Source organism: Leuciscus leuciscus, assembly GCF_965113295.1.
Source record: "Leuciscus leuciscus genome assembly, chromosome: 5".
Lineage (NCBI taxonomy): Eukaryota > Metazoa > Chordata > Actinopteri > Cypriniformes > Leuciscidae > Leuciscus > Leuciscus leuciscus.
Window position 1 is genome coordinate 40,583,959 of NC_138729.1, and position 18,815 is coordinate 40,602,773.

The 18,815-nt window shown below is 36.9% G+C and overlaps 1 protein-coding gene and 1 long non-coding RNA gene across 2 annotated transcripts; one reads left to right on the top strand and one right to left on the bottom strand.

The window, feature by feature from the left end:
• Positions 1 to 1,043: 1,043 nt before the first annotated feature.
• LOC309499240 lies at positions 1,044 to 2,335 on the top strand. Its single transcript, XR_014206161.1, has 2 exons — positions 1,044 to 2,108; positions 2,236 to 2,335. It is a non-coding gene; the product is annotated as an uncharacterized lncRNA (long non-coding RNA).
• Positions 2,336 to 2,769: 434 nt separating this feature from the next.
• arhgap25 (Rho GTPase activating protein 25) lies at positions 2,770 to 16,957 on the bottom strand. Its single transcript, XM_082170303.1, has 11 exons — positions 16,574 to 16,957; positions 12,314 to 12,513; positions 11,750 to 11,831; positions 11,484 to 11,597; positions 9,248 to 9,452; positions 7,008 to 7,140; positions 6,857 to 6,930; positions 6,637 to 6,758; positions 5,908 to 6,068; positions 4,477 to 5,078; positions 2,770 to 3,728 (listed from the first exon to the last, which is right to left on the bottom strand). Exons 1-11 carry the CDS (start codon positions 16,635 to 16,637, stop codon positions 3,527 to 3,529), a joined length of 1,959 nt encoding a protein of 652 aa, XP_082026429.1. The 5' UTR covers positions 16,638 to 16,957; the 3' UTR covers positions 2,770 to 3,526.
• Between the last annotated feature and the right edge of the window lie 1,858 nt (positions 16,958 to 18,815).

Sequence of the window (18,815 nt, forward strand, 5' to 3'; positions counted from 1 at the left end):
GACCTGTGGAGGGTGCTCCGGGAGTATGGGGTCCGGGGTCCTTTGCTAAGGGCTGTCCGGTCCCTGTACGACCGAAGCAGGAGCTTGGTTCGCATTGCCGGCAGTAAGTCAGACTTGTTCCCGGTGCATGTTGGACTCCGGCAGGGCTGCCCTTTGTCGCCGGTTCTGTTCATAATTTTTATGGACAGAATTTCTAGGCGCAGCCAGGGGCCGGAGGGTGTCAGGTTTGGTGACGACACGATTTCATCTCTGCTCTTTGCGGATGATGTTGTCGTGTTGGCCTCATCAGACCAGGACCTTCAGCATGCACTGGGACGGTTTGCAGCCGAGTGTGAAGCGGCTGGGATGAGAATCAGCACCTCCAAATCCGAGGCCATGGTCCTCAGTCGGAAAAGGGTGGCTTGCCCACTTCAGGTTGGTGGAGAGTTCCTGCCTCAAGTGGAGGAGTTTAAGTATCTTGGGGTTTTGTTCACGAGTGAGGGAAGGATGGAACGGGAGATTGACAGATGGATCGGTGCAGCTTCTGCAGTAATGCGGTCGATGTACCAGTCTGTTGTGGTGAAGAAAGAGCTGAGCCGCAAGGCGAAGCTCTCGATTTACCGGTCAATCTACGTTCCTACTCTCACCTATGGTCATGAGCTTTGGGTCATGACCGAAAGGACAAGATCCCGGATACAGGCGGCCGAAATGAGCTTTCTCCGCAGGGTGGCTGGGCGATCCCTTAGAGATAGGGTGAGAAGCTCGGTCACTCGGGAGGAGCTCAGAGTAGAGCCGCTGCTCCTCCACATTGAGAGGGATCAGCTGAGGTGGCTTGGGCATCTGTTCCGGATGCCTCCTGGACGCCTTCCCGGGAAGGTGTTCCGGGCGCGTCCCACTGGGAGGAGACTATGTCTCCCGGCTGGCCTGGGAACGCCTCGGTGTCCCCCCGGAAGAACTGGAGGAAGTGTCTAGGGAGAGGGAAGTCTGGGCATCTCTGCTTAGACTGCTGCCCCAGCGACCCGGCCCCGGATAAGCGGAAGAAGATGGATGGATGGATAAAAGAGCGAGAAGACTGAATCTTTATTTGATTTATTCAGTGAAACATTCAATTTATTCAATTTCTGTAGTATCCCTGTACCTGAATACTGTTAGACCTACTTGAAAACCTTAAAGCACTGCATTTGTATTTTTTATTTTATTGTATTTATTTTTGCTTCTGCCTGTAATTTGTTTATTTGTTCTTGTTTACTTGTCTTTTTTTGTCAATTTAATTCAAGGTTGAAATTAAGCTTCCTTGTGTGTAAACTCATGCACAACAGAAATACCCAGGCTAGAGTGAGCAAACGTTTAGCTGACAGCTGCTGTTGATGACAGTAACGTTTGTAGCTACTATACTTTTTTGATACTGTCTGAAAACAAAACAGGGTTCACAAACTGTCTTAATATGTTCACCATGGTACATTTCTTCATATAAAAAAAGAGTAGACTATATAATCGCATCTTAGTAAGATGTAGCCTAAGTCACAATTTGAACTGCTTTAACGTTTTTTATTTATTTTTACATTTCTATCATTAGACATTTGAGTAAGTTGAAACCCAATACTTAAGTTTAAAATTGTAATTTGGCAATTTCTCTTTAAATAAAATCCTGTCGTCACTGTTTTTCACCTACTATATATTATGGAACATGCGATTTCGGATGCAGCCCTATGTAACTTTTTGTGCTCTTGTGGTGAATAAACAAAAACTGCATGCGTCTTGCGGAAGAACATTGAAGCCGGAGCAACTTTTCTTGAGTCACGCAGGTACTGGGCTACTCCGCAGAGGTTTGTGTCTCACTCCATCTAAAATAGTCTGAATATAAACACTTATTATAGGCGTACCGTAACCGTAGTGATGGATGGATTCATGATGTACTCGCTAATTTTGAAAAAAAAAAAAGTTAGCGTACCTAAATTAGGTTTATGTGCATGAAATGTTGACCCAGTAACCTGCTGTCACATGCTGTAATGCTCACCCTTACTCTCTTCCTCTTAAGATAATCTTTCTTGTGTAGGAGACACACTTGATCACAGTGTTGTTTATCTTTGAAACTATTGTTCTGCCATGATGAGATACATTTATTGTCCGTTTATTTGTAAACTGCTTGTTATTTACTGTCATTGTGAAGCGGTCTTGAGCTTGGGAAAGGCGCTATATAAATTAAACTTATTATTATTATTATTATTATTATTATAAACGTATTATTTACAGTAGGCCTAATTGTACAAGAAAAACAACTGAAGAAATGTCCATTGAAAACCCTCACAGAACAAACTGGAATCTACCACATGAATGACTCTGAACAACATATATTCATATAATCAGCATTTTGTTGATTTTGAACAGCACATTGTCAGTATAATCCAGTTGGAAATAGGAAATTCCTTCCCTATCATTTAATTATGACAGCTGACAGACACAATGCTATCTGGTCTCTTCCTTACGTAATGCCTAGTGTCTTTTTACCCCTTCCTTGAAAACACACATGTGGTTTGTGTGAATTCGGTTCTAAAAAAGCATTCTTCTCATTGCTCTATCACACTCTGTCACATTTTATCTCATATCTCTTTCTGACTGCAACCAGACAACAGAAGTGAAGGTGTAGGAAAGAAAAGCCAGATAAAACTGTTTACTTACTGACAGTAATCCACATTTTTTGTCCTTTTCACCGGCTCTTGTTCACAGACTCTAATGGAGTCTAATGCAGTCTAGCGATCACATAAATAGTAACTATTTTAAAACTCTGCACACAATAGTTCTGTCATTTATTATTTATAATTAAAGGTGGAAACAATTTTCTCTCTGTTGAAAAAAATGGCTTAAACCTAAGATGCTTTTCTGGCCTTACCCAGCTAAAATATGTTCTAATAACTTTTTACTAATGTTCAAATTAAAGGGGTGGTTGAATATGATTTCCCTTTTCTAACTTTAGTTAGTGTGTAATGCTGCTGTTTGAGCATAAACAACATCTGCAAAGTTACAATGCTCAAAGTTCAAAGCAAAGGGAGATCTTTTTAAGGACTACAACAAACGGCTGGTAAGGACTACACGACATTTCTCCCGGGTTAGTGACATCACTAACCCTAAAATGTACATATGTACTATGAATACTATGTACTAAGTATCCATTAGAAAATACTATGAACATTTCAACAGAAATAATTAAATAGTCTTTATAAATCTCTAAACTGTTCAGTCCAATACTGCATAATTTCAGAGTTCACATCTTGTCATGTTGCAAATTACAAATCCCAATGTGAAACCAAATAACTAGATCATATCTATAATTTCTGTACATAAGGTGTCAGACATTGTAGAGGTTTTACATCTGCCAAATCATGGACAGAAACTGAGAGATGGACATTACCACTAGTCTTATTTCAAAGACATTATTCATAGCAGTTCAAGATGTAAAACACAATGGAGTTGTCCAGATAGCTCGTCTTGTACTCCTGTGAGAAACTAGACAGGACTAAGCTTGAACTTTGTTTGTTTGATAGTGTCACTAAGATGGTCCACCAGTGGGTCTGTTGAGGAACTCCTGAATCTCTCTGTTGAGCTGCTCATTGCGCGTGAGAGCTTCGTCCCTGCTGCGCTCCGTGTTGCGCAGTAAGATCTCTAATGCAGCTTTGCGGCGTCTCTCTGCCTCTAGTTCTGCCTGCAACTCTACCACTGTAGCGCTCAGCTCTTTGTTCTTCTGCTGGAGACTAAAGGTACAAACACACACACGCAATATACATTTATATATTATCAACATTAATAATAATAATAATTCCAAATCAGCATATTAGAATCATTCCTGAAGGATCATGTGACTGAAGACTGGAGTAATGGCTGCTGAAAATTCAGCTTTTCTCTCACAAGAATAAATTAGCGCTCCAATAAGTTTATTTATTTTATCTTTTATATATTATAATTATATGTATTTAATACAGGGAATATAAAAATTCGGTCCTGGAGGGCCACTGTCCTGCAGAGTTTAGCTCCAACCCTAATTAAACACACCTGAACAAGCTAATCAATGTTTTCAGGATTACTAGAAAAGAGTTTTTGTCAGGGTTGGAGCTAAACTCTGCAGGACAGTGGCCCTCCAGGACCAAAGTTGAACATCCCTGATTTAATATATAATATTTTATTTATTAAAAAATTCAACCAAATCACCTCATCCCTGCCACAACAAGGGTGTTCTGGGTGGTCGCTAGATGGTGTATATTTCTAGGGTGTATTATGTGGTTGCTAGGTAGTGGTTATTTACTGGGCCACATAGAAAGAGCTCATTCCCAAGTCTCTGACATTCTAGCCCTTAAATGTCATTATAATGGATTTTTTTGTCTGTTTTATTGTCTGGCGTGCAAAAATCTATGTCTGAAGGATGTTTGTTCAAATCCCTGACCCTTAGCAAACACTGCTAATTACTGTGAGGCAAATAATGAACAGGTATGTACTGTGCTATACCTGCTGATGATGTTTGTTGAGTCTGTGTTTTCTTGCTGTGCTGCATTGCTTTTCTGTAGAGCAGGGTCTACTGGTGCTGCTGGTTTCTCTCTGCTCAAAGCCACCACACTCTCCATGTTTCTCGGCTGAGGTTTTGGCAGGGGGGCTGTGCTCTGTGCCTGTGTTTTTGGAGCGTCTATCTGCTTGACAACAACATCGCTACCTGTCTTATAGCCTGTGTCCGTTTGTCCTTCCACTTTTTCCTTTTCACTTTTCTGCTCTCCAGAAAATAGTGTCACTTTCTGCAGGTCGAGTAACTTAAAGATGTCCTCTGAGAATGTTTTCTCGTCATTCTCGTTAAAGCTCTCCTGGAACCTGCTCCAACGATCCCAAGTGGGCTCACGGCCTGTTCTTCCCGCTGCCGGACAGCCCAAGCTGGGTAGAGTTTGCGTCCTCTTTCTGGGGCTGTCGGGCCACGGGTCCATTGTGGGCGAAAATTCTGAGGAAGGAGAAAGAGGTGTGTCTTCTGACCCTGCTTCAGATGACCACTCGTCCCTCTTCTCATCCTCAGGTGTGTCTACTTCCTCTTCCTCCGGAGATTCAGACAGGGAGGACACTTCACACTTTGAGAAAAGAGTGATACAATCAGTTAAGAGGTGCAGGTGAGAAAGTAATGCTGTGAAAGCTCAAAAAAAATTTTTAACCTTTAAAGAACAGTAGATGTTTTCTTAAATATGACTAAATTGTCAATTTCATGCCTACAAACAAAAAACATTTCCAGCCATTTTTCCAGCTTTTGTTTTATTTTTTAAAATAAATTACATTATAAATAATGTAACATCTAACTGCTTAAAATTTATGAAGAAAATGTGAAAATAATTGTTACAAAGAGCAATTTCTTGCTGAATATTTTAGAACTGATTAAATATTTTACAATTTTTAAATTGCCTGTTATTTCCTAGCATAAAGACCAATTCTATATTTAGAACTTTTATAAACTAGTTCAGCGAGTACATTTTTTATATTTTTACTCAGCAAGGACATTAAATTGAACTTTAAAAGAAATGTATAATGTTACAAAAGATTTCTATTTCAAATAAATGCTGTTCTTTTGAACTTACTATTCATCAAGAACTTCTGGAGAGAAAAAATAAAAATAATAATAAACTTGAGCACCAAATCAGCGTATTAGAATGATTTCTGAAGGATTGGAAGACTGGAGTAATGACGCTGAAAATTCAGCTTTGCCATCACAGGAATAAATTACATTTGAAAATATTTTTTTAATTATTTTTTTATTTACTATTTTTCAAAAAAAATTGAAAGGTAGTGTATATTTAAAATTTTCCATGATTTATTAATTTTACAGGCCTACAAATCACAATTCGGAAATTGCCTGATATTTTTTAGTTTTCCATGTATATGGAAGTTGTTAGATAATGTGATCGGTACCTCTGCAGACTCCCAGCCCACAAAACTGCGAGGGTTACTGGTCTTCTTGCTTTTGTTTTTCTTGCTGGGAAGAGGAGACGGCAGCTTATCTTTGGAGGGTGGGAAAAGATGCTCATGGTGTCTGATCATAACCGTCATTACCTTCTGTATCATGGGAGTTCCTGTGTATGTGAGCAAGAGGTGAGAGCACGGATCATTACCACTGCAATGTGTTAACCAATAACACCGTACGTGTTATCTTATTCTTACTCATTGCAGTTCAGGTTAAACACCCCATGAATTTCCAGTGTTAATGCATCTCTAGCTGAAACAAAGGACTTTTTTTAGGCAATAGCCTTTAGTTTAAAACATATCACCGAACTACTGAACTACAACTAAATATAGCATAAAAAGTAGTGCTATCATACCATTCTGAATTCAGCCTATGATGTGCTTCTTGGTTTTAGGAACCGGGACATTTTCATTCAAAAGAGCTTTTTATTGGACAACAATCATACAAATTGGAGCAAGAAATGATCAAAATATTGGGTTGATTTTTCCCAAAAAACAAATACCTTTTTTAATAAATCAAATATATTTTTAGCAGGTTTACAATATTAAAACTGTATATATTGTTTAGTATTTTGTAATTGGTAACTGGTAAATATATATTGTATATTTGATTTCCTCATCGGTTATTTTAAAAACAATGTAGAACAATGTTTTATGAGTCTTAGGATGATAACTGACCCTTCATCATACTGATGGCGTCCTCCACTTGCGGTTTGAACAGGTTTACCCCCATCACTGTGGCCAGATTCTCAACACTCATCTTATTCACCTTTGAGTTTTGTTGGACCTCAAAAAGGAATCTGCATTAACAAATATGGATATATGTCAGCATTTCACACATTTTGCTGTTATCAATGTCTGATCTGTTTTTACACTCTTATAGTAACTCATACAGTACCTGCAGATGTAACTAAGGAGGTTGTAGTTCACTTTTGGTAAAAGGCTGATTTGTTTCTCTAGCTTTTCTTTGCCCTGGAATTGATCAGATTGCAATTAGTCAAAGAATCCTTACTCATCTGCTAAACTGTCTTTGTGAATGTGATTCTCACAGTTGCAGTGGTGGCATCCAGCATCAGAGTGCTGTCAAGGAAGTCCTGATACTGAGTCCATGGCACAACAGGTTCAGGAAGCTCTCTGAGGTACAACTTGAGTAAGGACCCCACCGTGTGGACATCAGTGTCACTGCAGGGAGAAGGTATAAACAAAGTTAGACATTTAGTTATTATTACAGTCTACTATTATTGGTTTCAGACAGATTTTTTTTTTTGTGTGCGCTTTAGAAACTGAAAAAAGTTACTTGTCGAATGTATATGTGCGTGTGTTGAATGGCAAGATCTCTGTTAGTCAGGACAGGATGTGGCTCAGCCGCAGATCATCGATGTGTGCCAGGTTCCTCTGAAATACTGTGCTACTGTCACTCTAACTCTCATGCTTTTGCACATCTCTCTCTCTCTCTCTCTCTCTCTCTCTCTCTCTCTCTCGTTCAGATCTAGTTTAAACTTTCTGGGTCAAACCCTTTACCTATGCTACTTCCTCAAAAAGTCTGTGAAGACTATAGTGCTGTGTTTCACCATAAATGGTCATGCAGAGTGTGGTTATCCACATAAAAGCCCCATTCGCATGCATACTCTAAAAAACACTGCAAAAATAGAAGTCTGGAAACCAATGGTCATCTGACACAGGTACAAAAATCATATGAAAATGAAATATTTTAGTAGAGGATGGTTATTTATTGTTGGACATTTATTTAATCATTTGATTTATTTAATTATCTCTTCAAAGTAACCTGATGTTATTACAAACAAATAATAATAAAAATACATTACATTAAGTTTTTAACACTATCATTCACAAAGAAATGAATTCATTTATTCAGCAATGACCCATATAATTGATCGAAAGCGACAGTAAAGACATTTATAATGTTACAAAATGTATATATAATATACATTTTTTTGAGGTTGCAATAAGGATGCATTAAATTAGGTAAAGACATTACAACAGATTCATATTTCAAATAAATGGTGCTCTTTTGAACTTCCTATTCATCAACTCATAATAAAAAAATAAATAATTAACTGTTAACTGTTTTTAACATGTATAATAATAAGAAATATTTCTTGAGCAGCAAATCAGCATATCAGAATGATTTCTGAAAGATCATGTGACACTGAAGACTGGAGTAATGATACTGAAAATTCAGTTTTGCCATCACAAGAATAAATTACATTTTAAAATATATTAAAATAGAAAACAGTTATTTTAAATTGTAATAATATTTCTGCATGTTTTATCAAATAAATGCAGCCTTGGTGAGCATAACAGACTTCTTTCAAAAACAATAAAAATATTAACCCAACCCCACAAATATAATATTTTTAAAATAATTATTTTTATATATATGGGAGTTTACAGCAGTGACAATGACATTCTATAACCGAACTCGCTCCAGTAAATTTTCCGGACTCACAACCTCATCTTGGCGAAGCCCTGCTGTGTAAACAAAACCGGACTGGACAACTAGTTTTCTGTAAGGTTATACAGTGCAAGAGAGCCCTTCTGTGGATATAATCTGTGTGTCATCTGAAGGTTTTAGATCCAGTCATCCTTGTCAGTTTTGTGGTCTGAGCATGACGCAAATGCTCCTCTTTCACTCAGGTATTTAGAGATGGTCCTCACTGCAGAACACGAAATCCGATCCAACTCCTCCCACCTTACATATACCTAAACTTACCCATCTCCACCCCCTGATCCCTAAAACCACCCCTAAACCTACCAATCTCCACCCCTTAGATCTGGATCCAACTCCGCCCCCTGGATCTCGCGTACTGCAGTGAGGTGCTACTGGGTATTAAAGCCGCTGTCAGTTAACTTGACAGATGAACGTGCGCATCGACTTTTTGCATTTCAAATGTGATAAGACTTTACGCTTTTATTTATGTCGCCATCTTTGCAATTCCTTTAGTCACTGTCACCATGATTACAGTTGATAGATACAATTGCACGTTCATACATACAGTGTTGTAAGCTGCTGTGTGAACAGGATATTTCGACACTCAAATACTCAAACCATACGACACGACAACATTTCTAAAGTTATGTCATTTGAATTCATTCATATTAGCATACAAATTTTAAAGTCTATGTGTTGACTAAGTGACATTCGTTTTTGTAGTCCAGGGGTCTCTGGTTATCTTAAGGTGCCCCACATATTAGTGTTACCATTGCATACCATTACTGGCCTATGGTACCACCATAATACTTTTTTGTAAACGTATGCTTTACTCACCTGGGGAAAGAGGGTCTTTCTCCAGCATCAAAGGCCTCTCTGAACTGCTTGACCTGGTTGTCCTGTCCTGGCAGGCGAAAGATGCCCTCCTCATTCAAACCATGCTCTCTGATGAATTCAGCACACTTCTCCACCAGGATCGGCACCAGTCGATGCCCAAATTTCTTCTCATACACCATGATGTCTGAAAGGCTCTTTCCAAAGACTTTGAAGAAAGAAACATAACTCTTTTATTGCATAGCAGTGGGAGTCCATGGATTCATATTGTTATGAATAAAACACCCTTTGGACATTATACATTAGACACACAGCCAAGTTATGGTAAACAAGAGGCAAATGATTAGGGCAAATGATTGTTTGGGGTGAACTATCCCTTAAGGAAGCACAATGTATAGGACATTGTGCTTCCTTAAGGGATAGTTCACCCCAAACAATTCTGTCATTAACCCTCATGTCGTTCCAAACCTATAAGACTTTCGATTCATCTTTGGAACACAAATTCATCTCTGAAGAGCTTTCTGTCCCTCCATTGACAGCTATTCAACTACCACTTTGACGCTTCAAAAAGTTCATAAAGAGATCATAAAACGAATCCATATGAATTGAGCGGTTTAGTCCAATTTTTTTGAAGAGACACGATTGCTTTATATGATGAACAGATTGAATTTAGGCTTTTATTCACATATAAACATTCATCAACTCGCATATTAGTTGTGGTAAACAGAAGCCCAAGCATGTTCGGTTGTCCTACGACACCCGATGTACCCAACTAGATTGTGTCAACTAGAGACTCCCCTGTGAAGGCCTCATGGACAGGACAGCCATCAGCACTGATCCTCAACAAACTTGTCTCCATACCGGCGTGATGACTCAGATCTTCAACCAGATGGAACTGGATAACATTCTGATTGTTCCAAACCAATCTGACTTCTGACCTATAATGCTGCCTGAATCATAATCATACACTGTTCGTTCATTGGCCAGAGCAGAACTGGCCGCCGACTGAGCCTGGGTTCTCTCAAGGTTTTTTTCTCCATTCTGCCACCTGATGGAGTTTTGGTTCCTTGCCACTGTCGCCTTTTTCCACCTTGCTTAGTTGGGGACATAACATTTTACATTTAATTTAATATTCAACAATAATATTGATCTGCCTGCATTGACACTATTATACAAGAACTGAACTGAGTTGGACGATGACATCATGGTTTACTCCAGAGCGGCTATATAAATGAAATAAATTAATAACTTTTTAAAAACAAAAATTAAACATCACTGAACTTACTTAAGCTGGACTGTGACGCTATTTTCTTCTGGAAACAAACTTTTTTGCATTATTTTCCTGTTATCTCTGTAAAGCTGCTTTGAAACAATCTGTATTGAACAAAGCGCTATATAAATAAATGTGACTTGACTTGTTGTGAAGGTTCATTCTAGTGTGTTACACAGCACGTTTGCGCTTCATTCTCGTGTTAAGCAGGTTCGGTTGAGCTTCTGTTTATGTTTGCTGATCAATATGTGAATAAAAGACTAAATTCAATCTGTCTATCATATAAAGCGATCGAGTCTCTTCAGAAAATTTGGACTAAACCGCTCAATTCACATGGATTAGTTTTATGATCTCTTTATGAATTGTTCGCATCAAAGTAGTACTTGCGTGGATTTTGATGGATTTTGAAGAAAGAAAGCTCTCAGATTTCATCAAAAAGATCTTCAATTGTGTTCCGAAGATGAACGAAAGTCTTACGGGTTTGGAACGACATGAGGGTGAGTAAATGATGACAGAATTTACATGTTTGGGTGAACTAAACCTTAAAAATGTTTAGGTTGGTCCAGCTGTTGTGCCATTCATACCATTCATATAAATTGTAAATAAGAGTGGACTGTCTCTGCCTTGCACGGTCTCTGTTTGCAAGATTTAGTCAGTTATTTAGTTAATTCCTTCATCCAAAGTGACTAATGTGTATTTTTTACTGGGACCCTATAGGGACAGTCCCTCTGAAACAACCTAAGCGTGCGGTAAACAAAACCACATTGTTATGTTTTAGGGATAAAGGAAATGTCTGTAAAATGTAACAAATAATCTTCTGGCGGCAAATGAAAAGGTAGCTTTTCCGTTCTTCCACAGATCTTTCCTTAGTGTGGAAGAAAATTAGTGTATATTAGAACCTCCTCAATCTATCATTAACCTTATAGACAAATATGTATGGTATATTTTTTTATGAAGAACAATAGATACCTCCATTGGACCGTGATCCAATGGCCTTCCGGATGGAGCGCACCCACTCTTCCATCTCGCTCTGACTGGTCGCCATGAGAACATAGGCATCTCGCTCCCGATCTGTACTGCAACCTGTGGCATCAGGGACACAAGAAAAAATCTTTATGATATTGCCTTCCAACACATATAGTAGCCCATGAGATAATCTTATACACTGTAAACAACTAGCATATATAACAGGCCTGTGACACACAGTGCTACAGAAGTATATAAAAAAAACTCACCTGGTATAATCTCAAACAGGAATTTATCATCTGCATTTGATGGCAGCTCATTAACTTGGCATGAGAACAAAGGTATGGTTCCCTGAGATCAAAATGAGACAAAAGGGAATAGTTACAGACAGTTACGTCTGATTAAATCTTAAGTGGTAAATAAATATCATAAATACAAATACATAATTTTAAATAAAAAAATATATTTTGCTAGGAAGCTTTAGTTTCATTGTTATTTGTTTTCGAATATCATTATTAGTTTGGCAACATTTTGATGACATAGCGAGAATCAAAAGTTTAAGACCACACTGAAAATCGAGGAAATCAAGATATAATTTGAACATAATATTTAAATTGAACTTTTTATTTAAAAAAAATGTAAACGCAGATTAAATAATTAGTTTTAGTTTAGTTATTTGACGGACAGGAATGGCATTGCATGAAAAAAAACATTGCATAGGCTACAGTTAAAACCTCAGGAATGAAGAAATAAAAATATGCATTACAAAATAATAATAATAATAAATAAAAAAATCTCACTGTTCCAATCACTAATGCTTGCATGCCTCCTACCTGGAGAGCACTCTCTCTGTCGTCCTTATGGTATGTGAGAACGTTTCCTCTCAGCACAAAGAAGCGCAGCTGCCAGTTCTTCACGATGGATCTCTGCTTCTTCAGCCAGCCTGTTTTCAGAGGTTTCTCCATTGATTTCTTAAAACCAGTGTGAGTGGATCCAGGGCTCCCTTCCCCAGGTATAACACTCTTGGAGCGTGCTGAGTGGAAACCGACAACAAGTAGGCAGAGAATAAGAAACGAATACGCAGAGGAGTCCGACTTGCAGAAAGTGAAATCACCTTTGACTGAAATAATTTAGTGAGTCTATATTTATATCATGAAAACACCATGTAGTGTGGTGAATGTCAGTGGTAACTCTCCGAACCCAGCAGCTTCCTGCATAACAAACAAGTACTGAAGAAAATGTCCTGCTGTAACTTTAGGACCATCACAAATGAAAAGGACAGCTCTGCCCGGAACAATACAATACCATGCACTTTCGATGTTACTGTGCAATAGATTATTTCAGGTCAAAAGGGTATTATTGGATCTTGACTCTTTCACACAGGGGTTTTAAGAACTGAAACATCAAAGTGGAACATTTCATAGTTCAAAGATTGCCCTTTTATACCTTGAGAAACCTAATGGAGTTGTCAGTTGTTTCACTCAAGAATAAACATTCTGCTAACATTTTTAGGAGAAATAATTATATATATATATATATATATATATATATATATATATATATATATATATATATATATATATACACACACACATATATATATATATATATATACATACATATATACATGCATATATACACACACATATATACATACATATACACACACACAAACAGGTTGACCTACAATAAGAGTACAGAGCTCAGAAAGTTTGGTAAAAAAAAAAAAAAAAGAATACCCCTACTGAAATAAATATATGGTTTGCTGGTTTTAGTATAGGTTTCCAAGACAGGTCAAACTGGTCTGTTGGCTTTTAGAGTGGTTTTGAACACTTTTCCACTGGTCTGTTGGCTTTTAGAGTGGTTTTGAACACTTTTCCACTGGTCAGGCTCAGAGATCAGATGGCTGCCAGGCCAAAGCTAAAACCAGCTTAAATCAGTAAATACCCGCAAAAAATGTATGTTTTTTTCTTTTCCAGCAGGAGAATATTTTAGTTTTTTTCATTGAAATAGTTACTGGAGTTTGATTGCCGACTTAATTGCAAGTATCTTTGTACACTTGAGAATAGTGTGAAAATATATATATTTTTAATTCTCAGAAAAACCTCCATTTGTGTTTCATTGGTGTCTGGAAGAGACAACTAAGAGACTAAAGACATCTAATTTGTGATTGTGCTTTCTGACTGGATAGCCCATTGTAAAGAGAGGGTGGGGTAGGTAGAGACCCTTGTGATTGAGAGATAAGAAAAAACTGAGATGTTCAGGGTGGTAGAAAAGAAGAAAATCATACAAGCATTGCAATCAGCATTCATCATTGTGAAAGCTGCTTAGTGAAGCCACAAACACTTGACTTCATGTGAGTCTCTTTGATAAGAAAGCATCTACAATAAATTCATCTCTAAACAGAAACCAATCAGCCATTATCTAATTGACAAGAGATGGTGTCACGTTGATTTAAGCTGCTTGGAGCTTTTGTCGTCAAATTCACTATAACCCATTGAGAACAGAGGAAAGGGCAGAAGAGAGAGAACTAAGATAAACAGGAAGTTACTAGCTCATCAGCAACAGGAAGTATAGTTTTTGAAAGATCCCCACCTAACGCCAGCTTCTTTGGTCTATTTAGAGAAGATCTTGCCTGATGGAGAGCACGGACCACTGTTCTCTCTCCTGGACCACAGGCCCACACACATTGACCTCACCCATGTCTATGACACACGCTGGGATCAGGGGAGCTTTTATGGTGGGGAAGGGAAGAGAGTAGGTTGAAACTCCCTATGAATTACCAACGAGATCATAGCAAAGATGCAAGAAGCTGTTTGCGTCAGGCCGAGCTGTTCTGCGTCAGGCTTAAGTGTGTGACATTAGTGAAAAGGGAATGTTGATCATTCACATTCAGCAGCTCAGATGCTGTTCTATTGTCTCTGGCTGAGATGCACAATTTAATAGTCTAGCAGCTAAAATCAACATTCAACTAAAATACACATTTTAAAATAATAATTCATCAGTGCGTGTTATTCCCCCCAAAAAAAGAACAAAAAAAAGTTTAATCTTTCAGATCTTACTTAACTCCTGAAACAACTTTCAGCTAATCATTTGACATCACTATTCTCCACTTTTTTATTTCCCTATACCAATTCCTGATGGATAAAGTCAAGACCTGTCTTTTTTTTTCATTAAATACCGTTTCACTATACATCATATTACTGAAGTAAAATGGGTTGCAAATTTCAGATGCACAATAACAAAATATTAAAGGTTGGAAGGTATTTATTTTATGGCTGGTAACTGATAAATGGCTGATATAAAATTTCTAAATAGTTTTCAAAAAATCTAAACAGTTTAAATAAATATTAATACAGTAAACATGGTAAATGGTTGATAATACATTTCTAAATAGTTAAAAAAAATCTAAATTAAATATATATTAATACAGTAAAAAATATTTCTGTTATGGCTGGTAACTGATAAAAGGCTGATTTAAAATTTCTAAATAGTTTTAAAAATCTAAATAGTTTAGATAAAGATAAAAATATATATGTTACCGCTGGTAACTGATAAATTGTAAATAACTGATTAAATTTCTAAAAAATATTTAAAAAATCAAAATAGTTTACATAAATAAAAGTAAAAAGAATTCTGAAATAAATCAGAATTTAAATTTGTAACTTAAATCAATAATTTCAAATGCAACAAGTGAATATCACAGCATTAGAATGTTTACTATGAAAGATATATATTCATTCTGAGAAAATTATTTATAGTTAAATTGTATTAATATAATTATAAGTGTAATTAATATTGTTAATATTTTAACATTATATGGGAAACGATAATGCACATTTAAATATCCAACTACAACTGATATAAAACAGTGACTGATACAAAAATAAAATGATAAAATAATAATGAATACCTGCCTAAAATTGATATCTTAAAACATGTCTGCTAAATATCAAGTTATAATACAGTAATAACAAAAATGTGAAGCCACCAATGTAAAGAAAACTATCACACAGCAAGTAACACTCGCTCTCATAAACTGGCCTAGATTATCATACAACGCCTATGTCGTCCATTGCAGATAGGATACTGCAGAGAACATTAACCAAATACCTTGTAATGGGCTGCATAATAGATAATTACCTAGCATAATAACATGCTGACATTTTGAGCTGAGAATGAGCATGTTTCTCAGACAAAAGTGAGTGTCGCAGTGTCTTCCTGCCTGCATGAAGATTAAACACAGAGGAAATCACAAATGCTTTGCATCTCCACCAGACAGAGCAGAATGAGACCAGAAACACCACGAGTCACCATCACATACAACCATAAAACTGCCTCGTTTTATACTCGATTGCTACATAAAGCTGGTGAAAGACATGCTTTAACTCTTAGCAATACATTTAAGCTACACTCCATTTTAAGGTGACGTAGTTACATGTTACTACATGTACTTACTATAGTAATAACAGTAAATTACAGGTAACTAACCCTAAAACAAACACTAACCCTAACTCTATAGTAAGTATAATGTAACTACGTCACCTTAAAATAAAGTATAACCGAGATTTTAAACAGCCTGGAGATGAATGAGAACATGTGGTCAAATCAGTAAAGTAGCCTACTTGTAGTAAAGTATTAGTAAAGTGGGCTAGTCAAGTACTAGAAGCAATCTTGTAACAACACATCAAAATATCCAACAAATCAAAAATAGGTTATGGGATTCAACCGAATTACAAGGAAACACATGCGTGTAGCAGATTAGAAGAGCTCAAGAGAATTATATAGCCTCAGGGTGAACACTCAACAATCACTATGCCACTTATTTCTGTGATTTACAGATACTGTAAAATCCAAGTTACACTAAACACATCTGGCCATCACAGCCCAGTTAATTACATTTATCATAAAATAAGTCACACATCACATGAGCCAGTGTAGATCAAACCTCTAGTTCCTAGTGACAGGAGGCCTGCTGTGTCAAATGAATACAAAGGATCACACAGAAATCTACCCACTTGGCCAAGTGAAATTCCTTAAACACGGAAAAGACTTTGACCTTTGACCACACACCTAAACGCAGTGTCACTCACCTATCTTGGCGGTTTCAGCTCTGAATGTGCTGAAGTCCCAGTTGCGAGGTAGTCTCAGAGACATTTCTTCAATTTTAGACAAAGGGTTACACACACAGAGACACACGCGCACACATTCTCTCGTTCACACACGCACACACACAAACAAACAAACAAAAAACACACAGTGAATTCTAAGAGTACATTCTTTCCAGTCAGCCACTCTTCTCCTCTTTACTTCCTCCTTCCTCTGCTGATCTGATGCTTCTTCTTTTTTCTTTTTTTACTTCCAAACACGTTGAATCTTGCCCCTCTGCTTGCCTGTAGATTTTGTGTGACCAAACCAAGTTATTTTTAAGTTATTACATCCAGCATGTCTGCAGACAGTACAGAAATGAAAGAGAAGCACTGTCATCATACCCACAATCTTCTTGTGCTGAGGAAGTGAGTGGCAAATGCAAGAAAACCACAGAAAAATAATGAATTTTCACACAGGCGAACATGCAGGCTACAATTGTGCAGGAGGATGTACCTCAATCAATGAGGCCAACTTCATCTCAGAATTTTTTCATTATTCTCTTGAAGAGATGCAACATGCAGATATTCTGACAGTATGTTAACATCTAAAACGGACACACAAAACTGTCATCATTAAAAAAAAACTTCATCTGGCATAAAAAAAGGAAGTTCAAACAGCAGGAAGAAGATTTATATTTATATATATGCTGAGCTTTCCTCTTTATTAACCATTTACAATGAGCAAATCACTGTACACAAAGCGGCAGGGAAAGCACATTTATCTGCTTTATCAAAAATTACAAAACAAAATACATCAGAATTACAGACCATTATACTCAATGACAAATAATAACAACAACATATTGACCTGTTGTTGTTGTTCATTTGTTCAACAGAGAGGAGTTTTGTTTTGCTTATCATATAGGCAAACTAAAAGAAAGAATGGGTTTTAGCATTTGTTTTCAGTTTAATGGCTAACACTTTACAATAAGGTCTCATTAGTGCATTAACTAACATGAACATTAATGAGCAATACATTTGTTAGAGTATTGATTACTGTTTGTTAACGTTAGTTAATAAATATCTAATTGTTCACTCTTCACTCAGGTCCATGAAATAATATTAACAAATATAAGCTTTGATTTCATAATGTATAAGTAAATGTTGAAATTAACATGAACTAAGATTAACTTGTGTAGGCCCAGTTAACTAATGTAACCTTATTGTAATTTTAATGGTAGGCTAATGAATAAATCGCCAGAAATACAGATAAAACAACTGCACTGCAGTCAGTTTCTCTTTGACACTACAAGAGACCGCTACATTCGCATCATTTCTAAGAAGTATAAAATGTCACGGCAGCGTTTACGGAAACGGAATCAATGTATTAAATAAAAAAGCAAGCCTCGTTTCCCTAGTGTTAACCACACATGAAAAACGACGGGTTAGCGCCCTCTATTGGCTATGAATGACACGCGTCAAATACTAATCACAGAAACGAAACGAGCCAGATTTTTTTAAACATGCATTTAACACTTTCATAATTTTGTCTCTTTATAAATGTTTATGGTCATCGCACACAAACGCACTCCTGACATCAGTGGTTGCACAGTAACATCACGGGTCTGTAAACTCTCTCTGTTGTGTTGACTAGAAAACATTGAAATTGCTCTGCTAATGTCTGGACTTTGTACGCTAATGTTTCAGCACAGGGGCCTATACATACACAAAGCACAGACTGGCTTAGAGGACCATTTAAACACAGTAAAAGATAAGAATAGAATAATCTCTACGTCAAACATATACAGTATATATACTATATAATCTTATATAATAACAATGTATGCAATTCTAACAAAATCAGTATCTAATAATTTGATAAAATCAAGACATCGAGCTGAACTAATAAAGTACAACGTGAAAGAAAAAAATCTTTTTAAAAAATCTGCACTACATAACAGATGAATATCACAACTTTAGAGTGTTTTTGTGTACTGAATTGAAAAAAAAAGCATGCATTTATGGTGGATGGTGATATGGAGGGGCAAATAGTATACACTGATTTATACATTGACTGCTGTGCTTGTTAAGCTTGTTGAGCAGTGAAAAGCAACATAAAATTCAAACCTGCTATAAAAGACTCTTACTTAAGACTCGTATATGGATTGGGCTGTCCATCAAACAAAGGCAAGACATTGATTCTGAATGTCTTCCATTGAAAGAGGAAAAAGTAACAATCACTGGA

Excerpts from the sequence above, each read along its gene's own strand:
- arhgap25 (XM_082170303.1), bottom strand. The coding sequence starts at position 16,637 with ATGTCTCTGAGACTACCTCGCAACTGGGACTTCAGCACATTCAGAGCT. Across the intron at positions 11,598-11,749 it reads CCTGTTTGAGATTATACCAG|GTTGCAGTACAGATCGGGAG; the intron begins GTGAGTTTTTTT and ends CTGATGCCACAG. Across the intron at positions 3,729-4,476 it reads TCAACAAACATCATCAGCAG|TCTCCAGCAGAAGAACAAAG; the intron begins GTATAGCACAGT and ends TTGTACCTTTAG.